This window comes from Physeter macrocephalus, chromosome 18 (assembly GCF_002837175.3).
Source record: "Physeter macrocephalus isolate SW-GA chromosome 18, ASM283717v5, whole genome shotgun sequence".
Taxonomy (NCBI): Eukaryota; Metazoa; Chordata; class Mammalia; order Artiodactyla; family Physeteridae; genus Physeter; species Physeter macrocephalus.
The window spans coordinates 100936621-100957279 of record NC_041231.1 but is presented as its reverse complement, the minus strand read 5'-3'; the positions used below and the strand labels follow the sequence as shown (position 1 = coordinate 100957279).

The following is a 20659-nucleotide window of genomic DNA, read 5'->3' as shown; positions in this document are numbered from 1 at the left end:
GCGGGCCCCTCACTGTTGTGGCCTCTCCCGTTGCGGAGCACAGGCTCCGGACGCGCAGGCTCAGCGGCCACGGCTCACGGGCCCAGCCGCTCCGCGGCACGTGGGATCCTCCCGGACCGGGGCACGAACCCGCATCCCCTGCATCGGCAGGCGGACTCTCAACCACTGCGCCACCAGGGAAGCCCTCTCCAGAGGAATTTTGACTGTATGCTGTCTTCCCTGTACATATTGACTTTGTGACCTAATCTCCCAGTAGGATGTATACCTTCTCTAAATGTTTGTTGGATTTATTGATTGGCTAGTAATTGGCAAAGTATGGGCACAAATTCAGATCATCCTATTTCTCATCTAGTGTTCTGCCCCCATCCTCAATGCAATGTATAGAATCAATCTTTTTTTTTTATAAAATAAATTTATTTATTTATTTTTGGCTGCGTTGGGTCTTCGTTGCTTGACATGGGCTTTCTCTAGTTGCGGTGAATGGGGGCTGTTCTTCGTTGCAGTGCGCAGGCTTCTCATTGCGGTGGCTTCTCTTGTTGTGGAGCACGGGCTCTAGGCGCACGGGCTTCAGTAGTTGTGGCTCGCGGGCTCTAGAGAGCAGGCTCAGTGGTTGTGGCGCGCGGGCTTAGTTTCTCCGCAGCATGTAGGATCTTCCTGAACCAGGGCTCAAATCTGTGTCCCCTGCATTGGCAGGCAGATTCTTAACCACTGTGCCACCAGGCAAGTCCCTAGAATCACTCTTTTCTAAAAGTTGTTTGTACTCAGAAAAGGCAGATAGGGTAAAAGTGCCACGAAGAGATGATTATCTGACGCCAGCAGTCTTTGGACAATACTTTGTCACAGAACTTTGAGCAATAATTTCAACATTAAGAAAAAGCTATCATGTGTTGCTGAAAGTGTTAAAGGGCAATGCTTTTATAATCCCTCTTTGGAAAATTATATTTAAATGGATTCTGTGCTTTTCATTTCTTGGTTACCAACTACTGAATTGAGACTTGGGTAATAGCTGATTTTAGAGCCACTATTCTCAGTGAAATGCAGAGCTAGGGAGAGTGAAGTTTTCAGTAAACAACCCCTGTGAGTCTTTTCCCCAGTTTGCTTTTTGGCTCTTGCTGTTCTCTCTCCCTTGGTGATCTCACTGGCCTGCAGGCTCATCACCATTCCTGTCCTGATGAATCATGACCCTGCATCGTGCTCCCAGGCCCTCTCTGCGCTCCTCCCAGGTCTTTGGGCATCTCTTCCTGAGGGTCCCACTGGCACCTGCTCAGGTGCCCTCACTTCCATTGCCCTCCTCCCCAGAACCCCCTTCTCCAGAACCTTTGGGACAGGCACTGCTGTCCTCCATGTCAGCCGACGTCTCCTCTTCCAGCCCCCCACACCTAATCAGCACATTCTGTACATTGTGTGTGTGATAGGTTTCCAGGGAGTATCACCGATCGGTTCCGTCCTTACTGCTCTAACTCCAGGCCATCCTGCCAGTCTCTCAAGTAGATTGTTAGACCCATCCATGTGGTCTCTCTGGCCCAAGTCGCCCTCTTCGAAACATTCTAACCCTCGACATATTTTTCTTCTAAGAATAACTTCTCAATTCCAAAAGCTTCAGTGACGTTTTTCAATAGCTTATTGAATTATTCAATACAAACATCTCAACGTGGCACGTTGGATGTTGGATGGTTGCATATCCCTGTTGAAAATCACATCAATATCACTGATTAATCAATTCCCACGGCTACCTTCCCTGAAAGGAACACTCCAGAAAAACCACGCCTTGTATTCCTGCCTTTGGTACTTTTTTTCTTGTCAGTCTCCTTCCTTGGGTCTTCTCCTCTATTTCTCCTATTTAAATAATGGCCTGAATAGGTCTGCATTCAATGCCTTGTCATTTAGGGAGTGTTCCCTGATTTTTTTTTTTTCTCTATTGTACATTTTGTAAACCTTTGTTGTAACTCCTTTTTTTCTTTTGGGTGGACCGCCAGGGAAGTCCCAGTTGTAACTCTTTTATGCCATTCTATAATCTTCTTTGAACTATAATTATGAATGTGGATATCATATCACCCTGACAACTGTTATCTCTTCAGGGTCTTTTACATTTTTGGCAGCTCTACATAGGGCACATCCAGTGGGATAAGAATAAATATTTATTGAACTGGAAATAACTGAAATAACATTTAATATGCCCCTCAGCACTGCTGCCAACTCAGCTGCAAATCACCCCCTCCACTGCCCCCTTCACCACCACCACACACACACACACACACACACACACACACACACACACACACAGCCTAGATTCCTTTGCCAAATCTTAATAGGTCAGCTTCAGACAGCATCTTCCAGCATGTTCAGTTTTTCTGGGAATTTTCCTGAAGTCCTTTCTGCCCCTAGTCAACAGCAATGGCGCTGTTCTCTCTCTCTCTCTCTCTCTGTTTTTCCAAAGCATCTTGCTCATCTTGGGAATGCTTCTCAATGCCAAATTCATCCTGGGGGCAGCACCAGCTCAAGCCAAGGCCCACCATCTGAGAGCTTAACCAATGGGCACCTAACTCTGCACCAAAGAAGTAAAAATAACAGCCTAATATCAGAGGACCCTATTTTAAAGACCAGATCTGGGTTTTTACAGGGCTGCTGCTCTGATGGCAGTAACCCATCATTTGATGAAGCAAATGACCCTGCTAAGATTTTTAGTGATTTTTTTCTGGGTCTTGGAGTGGGCAATTTGCAGTCTTAGAAAGCTACATCTAAAGCAACAGTTATAGGGAATTTCCTGCGCTGTGGGGCCAAAAAAAAAGGAAAAAAAAAGGAACCCACTAAGCAGCAGTTATATCAATTACTTTTCTCTTTTTTTTCTTATTCATTACTTGTATTTTCATCATTACATCATTACTGGTTGCTTGACTTTATTTAGATCAAGAATGATATGAAAGCAATGCTGACTGAACTTAAGGTAAAGAAAGCAAACATTCTGAGAGCCATTTTTTTACATGAACATGGATTATACCATTTAATGCAGACCCAAGGCCATGCAGTTTTTGCAGGTAGGTTTTACTTCCATTCAGATTCTTTTCATGTAGATCATAAAAATACAATACAGTGTGATGAGCCCAGTTCAAAAATTACATGCTGCAGCCCATATTAACACTGATAGTTCCTAAGAGAGGAAAAGAAAATTAAATTTTCTTTTTTTTTATATTTTGGCTGCGTTGGGTCATCATTGCTGCGTGTGGGCTTTCTCTAGTTGCCGCGAGCAGGGGCTGCTCTTCGTTGCGGTGCGAGGGCTTCTCATTGCGGTGGCTTCTCTTGTTGCAGAGCACGGGCTCTAGGCACATGGGCTTCAGTATTTGTGGCACGCGGGCTCAGTAGTTGTGGCTTGCAGGATCAGTAGGTTTGGCTCGTGGGCTCAGTAGTTGTGGCACGCGGGCTCAGTAGTTGTGGTGCACGGGCTTAGTTGCTCCGCGGCATGTGGGATCTTCCCGGCCAGGGCTCGAACCCATGTCCCCTGCATTGGCAGGAGGATTCTTAACCGCTGCGCCACCAAGGAAGTCCCCAAAATTAAATTTTCTTGACCTAACTAACCAGTTCTTTTTTTTTTTTTTTTCCGGTATGCGGGCCTCTCACTGTTGTGGCCTCTCCCGTTGCGGAGCACAGGCTCCGGACGCGCAGGCTCAGTGGCCATGGCTCACGGGCCCAGCCACTCCGCGGCATGTGGGATCCTCCCGGACCGGGGCACGAACCTGTGTCCCCTGCATCGGCAGGCGGATTCTCAACCACTGCGCCACCAGGGAAGCCCAACCAGTTCTTAATGTGGGTTTCTCAACGCCTGTCTTTCATTCTCTGATCTGAATAGTACGTGACATTCTTTCTTGACATGCTTTTGGACAAAGCCATGAGTAGAAGAAGTTTTTTTCCCAAATATGTTTACCTTTTTTGAAAACTGAGATATAATTAAGACAAAATAGTATATCAGTTTCAGGTGTACAACACAATGAGTTAATGTTTGTATATCCTGTGAAATGGTTACCACAGTAGGTCTAGCTGGCATCCATTGCCACGCACGGTTGCAATTTTCTTTTCCTTGTGATGAGAACTGTTAAGATCTACTCTCTTAGCAACTTTCAAAGATACAATAATGTATTATTAACTGCAGTCACCATGCTGTACGTTGCATCCCTATGACTTAGTTATTTCATAACTGGAGGTCTGTACCTTTTGACCCCCTTCCTCCATTTTGCCTAACCCACCTCCGCCTCTGGCAACCATCAATCTGTTCTCTGTATCTATGGGAGTTTTTTGTTGTTTTAGATTCACATGTGAGTGAGATCATACCATATTTATCTTTCTCTGTCTGACTTATTTCACTTAATGCCCTTGAGGTCCATCCATGTTGTCATAAATGGCAAGATTTCCCTCCTTTTTTATGGCTGAATATGTGTGCGTGTGTGTGTGTGTGTTTTCAGTTCCTTCGGATAAATTCCCAGAAGTGGAATTGATGGATCATGTGGTAGTTCTGCTTCTAATTTTTTGAGGACCCTCCACACTGTTTTCCACGGTGGCTTCACCAATTTACATCCCCACCAACAGTGCACGAGGGGTCCCTTTTCTCCACACCCTCACTGACACTTGTTATTTCTTGTCTTTTTGATAAGAGGCCTTCTAACAGGTGTGAGGTGATATCTCATTACGGTTTTAATTTGCATTTCCCTGAGCATTAGCGATGTTGAGCACCTTTTCACGTATCAGTTGGACATTTGTGTATCTTCTTTGGAAAAATGTCTATTCAGTTCCTCTGCCCATTTTTAAATTGGATTGTTTGGTTTTTTGCTATTCAGTTGTATGAGTTGTTTTTTTTTTTTTTTTTTTTTTTTTTTTGCTGTACGCGTGCCTCTCACCGTTGTGGCCTCTCCCGTTGCGGAGCACAGGCTCCGGACGCGCAGGCCCAGCGGCCATGGCTCACGGGCCCAGCCGCTCCGCGGCACGTGGGATCCTCCCAGACCGGGGCGCGAACCCGGTTCCCCTGCATCGGCAGGCGGACGCGCAACCACTGCGCCACCGGGGAAGCCCAAGATTTTTAGATTTTTTTTTTTTTTTTTTGGAGTTTTTTAATGTATGTTTGGTACTAACCTCTTATCGGATATATGATTTTCAAATATTTTCTCCCATCCTTAGGCTGTCTTTTCATTTCGTTGATGGTTTCCTTTGCTGCGCAGAAGGTTTTTAGTTCAATGTAGTCCCACTTGTTTTTGCTTTTTTGTTTTTTAAATTTTTTAAATTTATTTATTTATTGGCTGCGTTGGGTCTTCATTGCTGCACACAGGCTTTCTCTAGTTGCGGCGAACGGGGGCTACTCTTGGCTGCTGTGCGCGGGCTTCTCATTGCGGTGGCTTCTCTTGTTGCGGAGCACAGGCTCTAGGCGTGTGGACTTCAGTAGTTGTGGCTCGCGGGCACTAGAGCGCAGGCTCGGTAGTTGTGGCGCACGGGCTTAGTTGCTCCGCGGCCTGTGGGATCTTCCCGGACCAGGGCTTGAACCCGTGTCCCCTGCGTCGGCAGGCGGATTCTCAACCACTGCGCCACCAGGGAAACCCTATTTTGGTTTTTGTTGCTTGTGCTTTTGGTATCAGATCCAAAAAGTCATCACCAAGACCAATGTCAAGGAGCTTACCCCCTTACGTTTCTTTCTAGGAGTTCTATGGTTTCAAGTCTCATGTTCGGGAATTCCCTGGCGGTCCAGTGGTTAGGACTCCATGCTTTCACTGCCGAGGGCCCGGGTTCAGTCCCTGGTCGGGGAAGTAAGATCCCACAAACTGCATGGCACAGCCAGGAAAAAAAAAAAAGTCTCACGTTCAAGTCTTTAATCCTTTTTGAGTTATTTTTTTGTATATGGGGTAAGATAGGGGTCCAGGTTCATTCTTTTGCATGTGGCTGTCCAGTTTTCCCAACACCATTTATTGAAGAGACTGTCCTTTCTTTCCAAATATATTGACTTTGTATCCACTTTAATGCCATGTTTTCAGAGAATGGATGATTGGAGGTTGTACTTTCAAAGCCTTTACCCTTGAGCTCTGTACTTACTTCCATGCTATTCATTCCCCCATAATCTTTCTCTTCAGCCAGATTTAAAAGATCAGAACTTAACTGTGAAAATATCAGAGGTTAAAACTGCAATCTTTCCTAAGCAAGCTGAAGATACTAAGATCATCCTAAAGGAGTTAGCTTCCTGCCATGATCAGCCCCCTCTTCTAGATATTTCCTCTTTAGGCACCCCTTTCCCTAGCCCCAATCCTCACATAATTCCTCCTTCATTGAAAATCTGTAATTCTGCCCTCAGTTCAAGTTGGAGCTACTTCTTTGAGCTCCTTGGGGTTCTACAGAAAAAAGGCCCTCCTGCCTAGGACTCCAAATGACCTCCCATGTCCCTTATGAAAACTGCCCACCCCAGACCCTGAAGTCCCCGCTAGGTGTCGGGCGGTCTCCTGGAGAGGCTGAACCCTTCCCCGTTGGGTTTCTCCTCCCTCGGGACTTTGGTCTGTCTAGACTAACTGCTCCCCACCCCACTTCCAAGAAAGCCTTCCTGGTTTCTCTCTGGTCAGTTGTGCCATCACATTTTCAACTTTCTCCTGCACTTAATCTAAGCAAAACTCCCTAACGCAGTTTTCCTGTGAAAATAGCCTCCTCTTTATTTCTGTGCAGAATCTAGAAGTATCACGTTTAGAGCTGAAAGGAGCCTTAGGGAACATCTTTAGTTCCTAAAGTTGTACAAATATGGAAATTGACAGTCAGAGACATCAAATGGCTAGTTGACTACACTGTTCCGTAAAATGAGTTAACATCTGCTGGCTTCATTGCCCATTTATTATAAATGTTAATAAAAGCATTTCTGTTCATAAGACCACATATTTTTCTATTAATTCCTTCTTTACAGAAAGAAGATGTGCCAAGTCATATGTGGGGTGGAGGGAGGGGATTTTAGATATAGTTAACGCTGTAATAACAGTTATTTTCCTTTTAGGTTCTCCCTTCATTGTATAGGTCGCTACTAACACATTCTTATAACCACCGGGGAACATCTGTGTAGTTAGAATGGTTTAAGTGTATTCTTTTAGGTTCACTATAAAGTTACCCCACAAACGTACATCATTTCGTCCGCATGCCTCAGTGGTTCAGGGGTATGTTTGGAAGGGTCACGTAGAGTTTTTCTGCACTACAGTTTGCAGACTTTTTATGACCTGCATGCACCTTTCACCCAGATCAATGGTTTCAGCATTTCCTCTCCTTCCATACTGATCAGTTATTGAACATCCTCTAGTTGGTATATCTTTCAGCAGGGAGGGAGGGCTTCGGACCGATGGTATCTAGGATAACCAGTCCATCCTGGTTTGCCCAGGACTTTCTCAGTTTTAGCACTAAAAAAACCCCATGTCCTGGAAAATCCCTCAGTCCCGGGCAAACTGGACAGTTGGTCACCCTAAGTACTGCCCTACGCATTTCTGCTCATCTTTCCAACGCCCAAGGCATCTCGCAGAACAGCACTGATTATTTGCTGGAAGAAGGAAAAAAAAAAGATAACCGAAACTACTCCGTTATGTAGGTTACAACACATTTAAGACACACTGAAAGGTAGTAATCAAAACTACACTATCAGACCTGAGAGCCCTAACCAAAGCAGACCAGGACTGAGCCTACCCTATTTATAATAATTTTCCCATTATTTTTGAAGGGAAAGGATCAAGTTTAAGGATGTCATTGAAAGGGATGGATTGGTAAATATAACATTTGAATCTAAAAACCACTTTAACCAGTGGGAGAATCAAATGCAAAGATTTTCTTCAGTTCAGTACGAACACAGAACATACCTTGGAGGCAAATTTTTTCCAGGTTTAATTTCTAGGAAAGCAGAAGAAATATCTGCTTTGGGGGATTTATCCAAGCACTCTGCCCTAACAAACTGTCTAAACTCAAGTAAATGACAGGTTCTATGGGAAGGAAGCCAGTATGATAGTGGACTGAATAAACTGAAAACAAGTCAAGGATTTAATAGGGCTATTAAAATTATTTGTTGGAGGAAACCACTGCCTATCTCTATTTTAAGACTTTTTGTTTTCTTTGAGTATCTTCAAAATACAGATCTCTGGTAGCAGCTGAATGATAAAATATTGTCTCTCAGCAGAAATATCTCCTTGCAACTTCAACGTTCAAAATTATGGGGGTGGAGGAGTTTGGCAGTACTTTGTGTGAGAAGGGTACCAGAAGAATATCCCAGATTTGGAAAGATGTGGGACATGCAAGGTCTTCTCCTTAAGAATTTGCCATCTTGTTTCTCAGAGCACACAGTTGGAAACAGAAAAGTTGTGTAGAAAGACAAAGAGTCACCAATTCTGTCCCTTGAGATTTGACAGAATATAGCCAAAGGTAAAATTCGTGTGTGTTTGTTTTTTTCTTTTGTTTTTGCTTTTGCTTGGAAAACTGGAATTAAATCTGGGCAATTAACCACAGGAGGGAAAGAAATTTGCTACCCAAAGGAGGCTGCTAGGGACGTAGGAAAAAGCAGTGTGATCTTGGAAGAATGAGGTTAAGCTGGGGTGGCGGTACGCGGAATAGTATGGTAAAATACAGAAGGCTTCTTAGCCAGATTTACTTTCATAGACTGTCTATGACGCTTTTTAAAAAATTGGGACACTAAGGCCCAGTGATCCCAAGAAACTTTCTTAAAGTCACATAGTAAACAGCAGAGCCCAATTTAAACCCTGTTCCAAAGCCTTGGTCTTCGCCAGCATGCTCTATCACAACCTTTTTGCAGGGCGCACCAGCTCGCTGGGTCTCGGAAGAACAGGTTCAAGAGGCTGCAGCTGGGAATGAAGGGCAGTCCCCTTACTCTGGGGTGTAGGGAGAGGGCTGAGGGGGCTGGCGCTGCCTTGATGGCTCCCACCTGTACTTTGGGGTCTTTTAGGTGAAGAATGACCCGTCAAGCACTACTGTTCTGCTTCACTAAAGGTACCTAGGAAGGTGGGTGGGTGCTTCAGTTTCTATATGAACCAAGTTTGGCAACAGAGAGAGATTCTGTAAGTTTTGTTGAGTACGCCTTCTGTGCAAGGCATTGCTCTAAGCTCTTTTTATGTACTAATCTATTTAAATCTCTTTGGAACACTATGAGATCAGTGTTCCTAATATATTTGTTTTACAGAAAAGGGAAACAGAGGCTTATAGCCCAGAGCTCTGCACTATAACCCCAGTGGGGTATGCAGAGGGCTTCATGCAGGTACAAGGTTGACCGACATTACCATTTCCCCTCATTTCACATTTCTTCCTCGGGAAAGTGATTGCAGAGACTCTGATATTACAAAATTTAGGCCTGGAGAAACTTGATTATTATCTAGAAAAGAAATCAGCCAGTGACATACAGCCTGGGGGCTAAATCTGGCCTATTTTTGTACTGGCCACAAGCTAAGAATGATTTTACATTTTTAAATGGTTGTAAAAGAAATTAAAAAAATTATTTTATGACATGAAAATAATAAGAAATTGAGATATCAGTGTCCATGAATAAAGTTTTAGCAGGACACAACCTCATAAGGTTATGGCTACTTTCAGAACCTTCAGAACACAGTCATAGAGTTGAGTGGTTGCCTCAGAAACCAAAGGGCTCTCAAGCCTAAAATATTTACTACCTGGCCCTTTACAGAAAAAGCACTGACGTCTGATGTAGAAGCATGTGGTAGACATATTGGCCTAACATTTTTTTCAGAAAAAGTTTTGTCGAATTGTGAGTTTCCTAGATAATTTAAAGGCTGCCCTTTTGTGCACAAAATGGTTAATAAAAAAAAAAAAAACCCAACTATTTGCATAAACGTATTTCAGAAATTCCTTTTTAAATAGACTATGCAAAATGTATGTACAAGAATATATTAACAAATTTATATTTCACTGAATGTTCGTACTCTGCTTGTTTTCAACTCCAAAGCACTGGGTTGGCCTTCACGGTTTTCAAGCCCTTTCATTAACTTATTTGATAATTTTAAATACTAGAGGTATTGCTCTATAGTAATAAAATGGTCATGGGGCTGTACAAATGCCAGTCATTCTTTAATTGAATGATCTTGCACTGTTTTTGGAGTTTTTCTTGTCTTTTTTTTTTTTAATTGAAGTATAGTTGATTTCCAGTATTACGTTAGTTTCAGGTATACAGCAATGTGACTCAGTTAAATGTGTGTGTGTGTGTGTGTGTGTATATATATATATATAATTTTATTTTTAGATTATTTTTCATTATAGGTTATTACAAGGTATTGAATATAGTTCCCTGTGCTATACAGTAAATCCTTGTTGTTTATTTTATATATAGTAGTCTGTATCTGTTAGTCCCATACTCCTAATTTATCTCCCCCCTTTCCCCTTTGGTAACCATAAGTTTGTTTTCTATGTCTGTGAGTCTGTTTCTGTTTTGTATATAGATTCATTTGTAGTAATTTTTAGATTCCACATATAAGTGATATCATATTTGTCTTTGTCTGACTTACTTCACTTAGTATGCTATTCTCTAAGTCCATTTATGTTGCTGCAAATGGCAATGGTTCATCCTTTTTTATGGCTGAGTAATATTCTAGTGTGTGTGTGTGTGTGTGTGTGTGTGTGTGTGTGTGTGTGTGTGTGTGTATGTTGATGGGTACTTGGGTAGTTTCCATGTCTTGGCTATTGTAAATAGTGCTGCTGTGAACATTGGGGTGCATATATCTTTTCAAATTCAAGTTTTCATCTTTTCTGGATATATGCCTAGGAGTGGGATTGCTGGATCATTTGGTAGCTCTAGTTTTAGTTTTTAATGGAAACTTTTGGAGTTTTTCTCAAACCTACTTCACTCTGAGTCTATCACTTATTGCTGACAAAAGGGTGCCCAATCTACCAGTTCTATATTCCTCTTCTAATCTGTGATTTCTTATCTGCTTAGATCTGAGAAAGTTTGTTATGATTGTGTCTAAACTAAAAGTGAATAAGCTGAGCCTCAAAAGATCTTCAAATACAGGAGCTTTGATGCTTAAACCAAAGACGATAAACTGCATCCTGGGGGCCAATGCAGTCTTCAGGGTGCATATGTGTGCATATGCACTCGTGTCCTAAAAATTTGTTAATTACTTGATAACATTTAAAGAGTTTGGAAATTTTTTAAAATAAAATTCAGATTTCTCCTTCCTCTTCAAATATCTGAGGAGCTGGCAGCACCGGCCCCATGACCTCACGTTATTCAGGGCTGACTTTGAGAGGGAATTGCTTGCTTTAGGTGGGGCAGGCACCTGAAGGCTCTTTACCCCCATCTGCACCCTCCCTCAATGTCCACAACACCGTGGCCAAGTGTTTGCTGCCGCTCGTGAACTCACTAGCCCTGTTTTTCTTGCCCTCCACCAGCTTCACCAACTTTTTTCACTTATTTTTCTCGCTTACCTGCCTGTACACATTTGAGTGTGTGAATCCAGCCTACCATGTGTGATCATTATTTTGGTTGCCGGGAGACCTTTTCTTGTTTACTTTCTGGGTCTCGCTTGTGGCCAGTGTTTGAGGTTGTCAGAAGGACATCACCAAAGCCTTCAATGGGAAGCAGGATGGTGTAACCTTGGGAGAGATGAGACGGCCCAGCAAAAAACATTGCCTTGATTCAATAGCCAGTAATTGTGCCGAAAGGGGCAATCAGAGGTAAAGGAGAACTTTCAGGACTTGGGAACAGGTCAGGCCCAGGCTGTAGCTCTGCCCCTACAAGAAGCCATTCACGTTTGCCTCTCAGAGACCAGCGGGGGTAGATGCGCAGCTCGAATGAGGTTAATGAGAACTAAAGTTCCTGTAAAGGAAAAACTATCCCACCGTGTTCTCCAGAAGCCCCCCTCCCCCCCATAGCCTAGCCTTTTGTTTTAAGGTTTGAGACAAGCTAATTATGTGTTGTTAGTGGCTGTCCTTGTGCTGTCTCCTTGATTGTGACAGTAAAGGTTATCCTGGGGGCAGAGAGAGGCAGGGAGTGATACAAAATGTCCAGTTGACCACGGTTTTCAATATGTTAAGCCAACTAGAGTGAAGAGAGCAGAAATCCTGTCCTGGTTGGAAGTTAATAGCTTAGCCTGCCCAATTATTTGCTGGAAGAAAATTCCTGTTCAGTTGCCCCAGATACCAGGCCAAACAAACCTACAGCTGGGCCAACCGCTAAAAAAGGCATCGCATTCTAATCTCTGGCTGTTCATCTAAATCCTTGTAAATAAGGCAGAACAGACTAGAGAAGGGGTTTGGGATCCTGCTATTTTGAGCTGTTAATCACATTGTACCCCCTTCTCATGTGCAACCTGCTTTGACTAAATCATGATGAAAGATTCGTTGAGTTTGCTTTGCATTGGCATTGGATGAGAGCTCCCCCTTGTAGGATCAAGGCTCGAGACAAAAGGAGGGGGAAAACCAACAGAACCTGCAATGAGAGCCCTTTGAGCCCACTTTCCTCTGCCTCTCCTCCCAAGTCCTGCTGAGGGAACTGAAGGTATCAAAGCAGCTATTCAGTACTTCCCTTCATGAACCCACATTTCTACATCCCCCCCCCCCCCGCCGCCCCAGGGGGGTGAAAGAAGATAATGATGGGGAAGGAAAAGAGTGAAATTTAACCTTCATTCTTTTAGAGTGGCAATAAATCAACCCATCTGAAAGCCTTAAGAATGTAAATGTTTTTCTTTTCCATTACTAAGAACAGAAATCAAAATATCAGTTCCTTAACAGGGTCAGAAATGTTGGCTGTCTTTCCGAAAGGGAAACAATAGCAACAATTGCTAATGCTTATTGAACATATAGGAACAGATACATAAACCCTGAACAAGAGTCATCTCACTTAATGTTCTTAACAACCAAGTGATATGGGAACCACTGTTACTTCCTGTCTTGCAGACAAAGAACCTGATGCTTAGAGAGGTTAAGTAACTCTACCCTGCTCCTGTAGCTGGTCAGTGACCAGCTGGGATTTGAAGCTAATTAGACTGGCTCCAGTATCTGGACCAGGGAGCTGCAGAATTAAGGCTCTGGCTTCTATCTGGCTGAACGACTTTGAAAACATTATTTGTATTGGTCTTAGTTTGCGCATCTGTGAAATACAGAGTTGTGTTAGGGGATCTTTAAGATCTCTGCCAACTCTTTGGGCCTATCTCCAAATCAGTATCTGTCATGTTGGCCGAAAAAAAATCGCACAACCTAAAAATTGAGAATTATGTTTTATTCGGTGGACATTCTGAGGACTTCAAGCCTGGGACAGCTCCGAAGAGGTCAGGGAGGAACCAGGATACATAGAGTTTTTGCAACAAAGACCAGGTAGTTGGACAATCAAAACATTACTGTTAATTATAGAAAACCAGGCATCTCGAGTAAATGAATTTAGCGCTTCCCTATGTATGAGAAGAGGCAAAAGTTTGGGCTCATCGAAATCATTCCTTTGATATGTACCTCAGCTCTCTGGGGCCAGTATCCTGTGCTTTCTCATCCTGAGTCTCCTCTGGGTGCACCACTGGGGGTGGCTTGATGGCAGGCATCCTGTTGCCATCTTGAGTTCCCTCAGGGCTCACCATCAGGGGCGGCTGTCATGTGATGGCTTGATGGCTGCAACATCCTTTGTTTACTGAGAGGGCAGGCAACATTTTTCATTCTCAGTCACATCCATGCTACTGTTGTCATTCATTAGTCCAGAGCTGTAGGACATGAAGGGGTGGTGTGGGACGGGAAGGAAGGGACACCGGGAGATTGCTGCGTTACACATCAATGTCTTCCTAACAGAAGCAGCTGCTTCAGTTGCCACGTCATGCCCAGACAGGTAGGAGAGTTGGGTTGACTGCGGGAGTGAGATGGGAGCAGGGCCACTTTTAGCTCCTGTGGCTGCCAGAGTTGATCTGTTAGTTGGGCCAGTAACTTTCCTCCAGAAGCGTCCTTACCACGGCGTTAGTCTGCAAGGCACTCCATGTTTGCTGAGCACGGGAGGCACCTGACACAGGTGACCTAGGAGAAAGCATCTGCAATGTGACCAGACCTGCTGGGCTTCTCTTCCTGGCTCCCCTGAATTACACTGACGGATACTTCCAGGAATTTTGCAGTAGCCCTGGAAGCCTTTGTTCTTTCTTCAGAGTAAGGAAGTGGGAGAGGGGGTTGGGTAGAAAGGAGAATCTTTTGAGTTCTATGAAACGACCTCTAATCTGAAGATGTCTGGCTTTTAAAGAGACCCAGTGGCTAGTCACTCCACATATGGTAGATAATACTGTGTCAACAGCTCAGGTTATCTGAAGCTCTGTGTGAAATGGGAACCAACTCTTGCTCTCTAGGAACAATGAGTATCACCTTTCTCCCAGGGAGGCAAACTCTAAGGTGTGTTTATTTCATTTATGCCTCCACACCCACCCTTTAATGTCAAAAGTCACTAGATTCCGTCTACCCTCATCTCATGCCCCCAAGAGTGTAATTCTTATTTCCCTCTACTCACAGCCTGCACAGACATATATGTACTATGTAACATCATCAGAAATTGTCTGATTTAATTCAGGGAACACCCACCTCTCTATCAGACTTTTTTTGTTTTTTTTTCCTCGCCTCTGATAATCTTCTACTTAGGCATGTTGCAAGGACATTTTTCCTTATCTGTGTCTGTATATGCCCAGGGGTAGAGATAACACTGAAAGGAAAAGAAGTGGCAGAGAAACAGGAAGAGAAATAAACCCGAGGAGCAGGAGTCGAAAGGCTGTGGTTTCCAAGGACTGCTAGCAGGTTGTGGGGCTAACCAGAAAAATGAGAACCGCTTAATTTCGAAAAGGAAGGGGAAAGCCTGAGACGAGAAGGGAGATCAGATCGGGATAGATTGGATGGAGGGGGTGGGGTAAAGCCAGAGAAACAGCCTGGGTGAAACGAGCCGTCATTCCAGACCAGAACGCAGTTTGCTAAGATCCACTGGCGTCTTGTATGCAAATGAGAAGGGCTTCCCGGAGGCTGGGCTGAGCCAGACGCGTTCTGCTAGCAGCCGGGATTCAGCACCGAGGCCCGAAGACCAGTGCGCGTTAAGAAGCATCTCTGGCCATCACCAAGAGAGGATGGATGCCACCCAGAAGCAAAGAATAAATGAGGATTAAGGGACCCGGGAAAAGGAAGGCCTCTTCAGAAGCTGTTGAAATTCAAGACTGGCAACGGAGGTTCAATTCCACCTCTTCACGCTTGTGGTTTCAGGAACCGATGGTTTCTCAATCCCTGGAGAGAGACTCCTTCCCCAGGGAAGTGAAAATGAGCTTTTGGAGGTATTGCTTTTTTGCTTTCACGGTGGTCAGTGTGGTTATTTTTGTGATACTTTACAATAGCCAATTAAGCCAGCCAAAAAGTTACGGGAAGCTGAATAGTTCCAATGAAAGGGATTTTAGGATACATGCCTGTAATTACGCCTTAGAAGATAAGTCATCCTTTTTGTGGGAAAAGACACTGACATCACCTGTGGGAAGTGTCCCTTGCAAGGACTACCTGATCCAGAATCACTACATCACGAGCCCCCTGTCGAAAGAAGAAGCTGTGTTCCCTTTGGCATATGTCATGGTCGTCCATAAGGACTTCGATACTTTCGAAAGACTCTTCAGGGCTGTCTATATGCCCCAAAACGTCTACTGCGTTCATGTGGATGAGAAAGCCACAACTCAGTTTCAGAAATCTGTGTGGCAGCTACTGAGTTGCTTCCAGAATGCTTTTCTTGCTTCAAAGGTAGAGCCGGTGGTCTATGCGGGAATTTCCAGGCTCCAGGCTGACCTGAACTGCCTGGAAGACCTTTTAGCTTCTGAGGTTCCGTGGAAGTACGCCATCAACACCTGTGGGCAAGATTTCCCCCTGAAAACCAACAGGGAGATCGTTCAGTATCTGAAAGGATTTAAAGGGAAAAACATCACCCCGGGGGTCCTGCCTCCCGATCATGCAATAAAGCGGACTAAATATGTCCACCGAGAGCACTTAGGCAGAGGTGGCTCTTTTGTGAAAAATACTAATATTTTGAAAACCTCCCCTCCACACCAGCTGACCATCTACTTTGGCACTGCCTATGTGGCCCTTACCAGAGAGTTTGTCAAGTTTGTCTTCCAAGACCAAAGGGCCATCGATCTGCTACACTGGTCCAAAGATACCTATTCTCCTGATGAACATTTCTGGGTGACACTTAATAGGATCCCAGGTAGGTACGAATTTCCATTCCCATTTTTTCTTACCCATACTCAGTTGAGTTTGCTAACGTTCAGCTCCTCTTTGAAATTATTTGCAAAAAAAAATAAATGCTTAGAAAGCTATTAGTCTGCTTGCTTTTTAGTGACGGTTTGGTGACAGCTCTACTGTCTTATAACCGTGCTATATAGAGATAGAATAAATATGCCGGGTTCCCGGACTTCCGGCAAAACTACCTTTGAAGGTGTATCACATGGTTCCCGACCTTGGGCTCAGTCTTTTTTCTTTAAATTGAGGTATAATTGACATAACAGTAGCTCAGTCTTCGGAATGAATGTCTTTCGGAGTCCTTGATAAGCACAGCTATAACATAATGAGACTGATTTTGAATAAGCATTGTAGAATTTACCAGTTGAAATAGGTAGTGTTTCTTTCAGAGGCTGTTACACAGTACTACACTGATGCTCAGAGTTCCCGGGGCTGTTTTCAGAATCTTTGACGCCTCTTTGGATGTTTCCAAATTATCGCTGTGGCTTAAACGTTTCTAGTCTTAGGCCTGAACAGGTGTCCAGGTCTCAACCGACTGGGTTCAGTAAATCTAGTCTGATATTTTATTGCCTGGAAGAATGGGTAACAGTGAGTTGAAACATACGAAAGAGATTCTAGCTGGGGTTGACCCAGTCAGTTCTCAATTTTTAAGTCCCATTTTCTCATTAGAAATTTGCATTTGCAGCCTCTTGTTTTTATATACTGTGAAGTCTTTCCCGTTGTTCGTGATAATTTGGGGCCAAGGCATGAGAGGCACGCAGGCAGACAACAGCACCAGATTCCCTCTTTGATTTAGGACTGGGTTTCTTTTCAAAATTCTGTTTTCCATATGTTGTCTAGGAAGAGCTGTGTGACCCGTGGGGCCTCTTCCTGGTGATGTCCCAGTGCGCACCGGTTTCTACTATTGTACCAGCACGGGTGTGGGCATCAGCTCTGTGGGCAGGTGACCCCACGCCTGCCATGCTTGAAATACCTCCCCGCTCTTGGCCTGTAGCATCGTTATTGTTGACACGTATGGGTGCTACCTTCATACCTGAAAGTAGACTCATAGCAATTATTAGGTGCTCAATGACTCAGCATCCCTAAGTGCTCATCTAGAATGGTGGTTACAGAAACCTACTTAGAGAGGGGCAGAAAAAGGACCTGCAAGGTGGCTGGGGACAGAGGCATGCAGTTAATTTCAGACGATACTAGGTTAACAGTTCACAGAAACTTGCAGGAGGGGGAGTGAATCGACGTTTATCACAGTGAAGTGAGCACCCTAATTATTCACAAAAAAACATTTCACACACATGTAAACATACTATACGTGGCATCTGACACTGTTCTTGTTAATACAGTTTGTGCCAGATGTGTTACGCTCTACATCTTTTTTTTTTTTTTTTTTTTTTTTGCGGTCCGCGGGCCTCTCACCGCTGTGGCCTCTCCCGTTGCGGAGCACAGGCTCCGGACGCGCGGGCCCAGCGGCCACGGCTCACGGGCCCAGCCGCCCCGCGGCACGTGGGATCTTCCCGGACCGGGGCGCGAACCCGCGTCCCCTGCCTCGGCAGGCGGACTCCCAGCCACTGCGCCACCAGGGAAGGCCCGACATCATCTCTTTGAATTATGAGAAATCCTCATTGTTATCCTCGCGTACAGATGAGGAAAATGAGGCTTAGAGAGAGTGAAGTATGTGCTCGTATCACACAGCTTGTCCAAGGCAAAGCTGGGATCTGTTTCTGGATTCGTGTGGCCTGAAGTCTGAAGTGTTCTCTTGCACCAGGAAAAGGAATAGTCGTTTTTTCTTTCCTGTATCGCTAAAGCAAATTCCATGCACAACCCCAGAAAGGTAAAAAAGGTGAGGTTGGGGAAAAAGTGCAGAGGGCAATGGAAGCAAGCCCCACCAGACCACTCTAAGCTGGAAATAAGGTTGGCAGGGACATGGGTGTGTGTGTGTGTGTGTGTTTTGGAATCATAGGAAGTTGTCCTGCTAGAAGCAACTGCCACACCCCACCCAGGCTTCCATACCCGCTCCCACAGGCCCCATCCCAAACAGGCTTTGGTCTGGCTCTCCCTCCTCTGAGCCAGTGGAAGTGGAAAGCATTCCTCAGGTAGTGTGCTCACAGAGGCTGGCGGGCGAGGGAGGGGCAGCCAGGCTGAATTTGAACCTAATCACGTTCTGATAACAAAAGAAAATGAAGTATCTGGAGGACGTTCTCTTCCTACAGAATAGAAAAGAAGTCTTCAGAAAAATAATAGAGCATTCTGACATGTCTATTTTCAGCACTCAACAGATTTATTTAGCCCTGCTAAATAAATTTAGCGTGGTACCCGGCACTATTCTGTACTCTGAGGGTGGCTCTGGAAGCAGATGGCTATGACCTTATGGAATTTAAGTTTGGAGATTTGAGTGGTTGAGTATTAAGTGTAGTGACTCTTTACTATGTGGGGCTAGCTAATTTTAGTATGCTGAGCTAATTCCCCCCCCCCACCACCCCCGCTCAAACCCCTCAAAATGTTGTGGGGTTTTTTTTTTTCTCTGAATATCTGTCCCTATTTTAAAAACGTTTTTTAAAAGCTTTTTTTAAAAAAACAGGAAATCTGTTCATGAGTTTTAACATTTTAAAATTTTATACTCCATCAGCTGCTGGTTTTAATGCTTCCTTATATTCTTCCCGAGATATTTTATTAAGTTTACAGACAATAAAACTAATTAAGCATCATGTGTGGAAAACAGCATATGTACTTTTTTTTTTGAAGTTCACCACAAAAATACACAAAAAGAAACATGGTCCTTATTTTAGGCACCCTATTGTCTGTAAGTGAGAAACAAAAGACTACAAGATGTATTCTTTGTTTAAATAGATCATATGCAGACATTCAGGAAGCTAATTTTCGTTTAAAAGCTCAACTATTTTTTTTTTTAATTTTGAAGCTTTTCAAAATCTAGGTGCAAGGAATTTTATGGGGCAAAGGCACCAAGGAGCTTTGCTTCCAGAGTCAAGGGATGGTGGCTGTACAGAACTCTCAGATAGATTGGTAGAATACCTGTCGTTCCCTTGCTTAAAGCTTTTCAGTGACTTTTCCTTATCTTGAGGCTCAAGTTGAAGGTCCTGTTTTTTGGGGGGGCCGCACCCGCGGCCTGCGGGATCTTAGTTCCCCGACCAGGGGTCGGACCCGCCACCCCTACCCCGCTTTCGGCAGTGAAAGCACAGAATCCTCACCAACCACTAGACGGCCAGGGAACTCCCAAAGGCAGCATAACCTCTGGACCCGACTTCCCCTCCTCCCCGCCCCATCTCTCTACCCTCATTTCTTCTTCCCTGACACCTCATACTTCATGTTCCAGCCACTACCTGGTCCTGCACACTTCTGCGATTTTCACTTAAATTTTTTCTGGTGGCTTTTTATGATGTCTTCTCTGGGCCACCCTTCCTATCATCTCTCTCGGACTAATCCCATTCATCCTTTGTAACCCTCCTTGGATGTCAACCTCCTTCAGAAGCCATCCCTGACAACCCATCTCCCAGATGGTTGGTGCACCAGCTCTGGGTTCTCCTATACTCCCTGACACTGCTGCCAGCATTGAATTACAATTAACCTGCTAAGTGAAAATTTCCTCTGTCCTTCCTCCTCAGTGTTTGGGTTCCTTAAGGGTGAGAAATGTGACATCCATTTTTATCTTCCCCATCGCTGCCCACACTGCGACCTATCACTGTGCCTGACTTGGAGATACAGGTACAGTGCTGGATGCTTGTGGGTAAGTTATTGCTTGAAGGTCCAATTCCATAACAGCCAGGCCAACAAATGATACCAGTGAAGATAAAGATATCCAATACCTTGTAGAATTAGCAGGAGTTCCAGTTGAAATGTTCAGAGGGCAGAATCCTTCCTTAGAACATCTGGTTCCCAGTAGCCAACCTGGGAACAGGTTGGCCCATCATGCCCTCAATTCTGATGGCCAGAGAAAGCACTGGTATCCTCTGTGGACGCCTCCAGTTAGTTTCTGTCTTACCTGCACCTGGTTTGAGATTCTCCCACAGCTTGGCACTTACCCAACCCTGCTGTTTCTCCCATTCCTGGCCTACTCTCGGTTCCTGCAGTGCGCTGCTTCTGTTTGAATTTGCCCTAGAGTGCCCCTTAGCTACTGGCTTGGGAAAAAAAACGTGAGGGTAAGGAAATGAAAGGTTAAGGAAAGACAACAATAGAAAGAAACTTGAGAAACATTTCTCCAGGTGTAGCTCTCAGCAAATGTAAACACTGAGTTATTTGGAAGGTATGTGTTTACGGAAAGGTTACCAGGGGCTTAAATCTGGGTGGGGCTGGATCAGCCCCGGGCTTTTTCGAAGTATGTGTTGTGTTCTCTGTACCTCAGCCTAAATTTACAGTTCAGTTTCTAGCACGCAAAGGATGCATTCAGTTACGCTGATTTTACCAGTGACCAAGAATTATAACCATTGAT

At 44.4% G+C, this 20659-nt stretch overlaps 2 protein-coding genes across 7 annotated transcripts in view; both read left to right on the top strand.

Annotated features, from left to right (window-relative positions):
* LOC129391487 (N-acetyllactosaminide beta-1,6-N-acetylglucosaminyl-transferase-like) overlaps positions 1-8372 on the top strand; it is a 27420-nt gene extending 19048 nt beyond the window's left edge. The window contains exon 2 of the mRNA XM_055079480.1: positions 8162-8372. Coding sequence (XP_054935455.1) covers positions 8162-8229 — 68 coding nt within the window. The 3' untranslated portion in view covers positions 8230-8372. The remainder of the gene's footprint in view (positions 1-8161) is intronic.
* A 6574-nt stretch (positions 8373-14946) lies between these two features.
* LOC102980967 (N-acetyllactosaminide beta-1,6-N-acetylglucosaminyl-transferase) overlaps positions 14947-20659 on the top strand; it is a 45835-nt gene continuing 40122 nt past the window's right edge. For 4 of the 6 annotated variants that reach the window (XM_055079475.1, XM_055079474.1, XM_055079476.1 and 1 more), the window contains exon 1: positions 14947-16183. In XM_055079475.1, coding sequence (XP_054935450.1) covers positions 15100-16183 — 1084 coding nt within the window. In that variant the 5' untranslated portion in view covers positions 14947-15099. Of the gene's footprint in view, positions 16188-20659 lie in introns of all 6 variants that reach the window. The other 2 variants (XM_055079478.1, XM_055079477.1) reach the window with 1 other exon arrangement.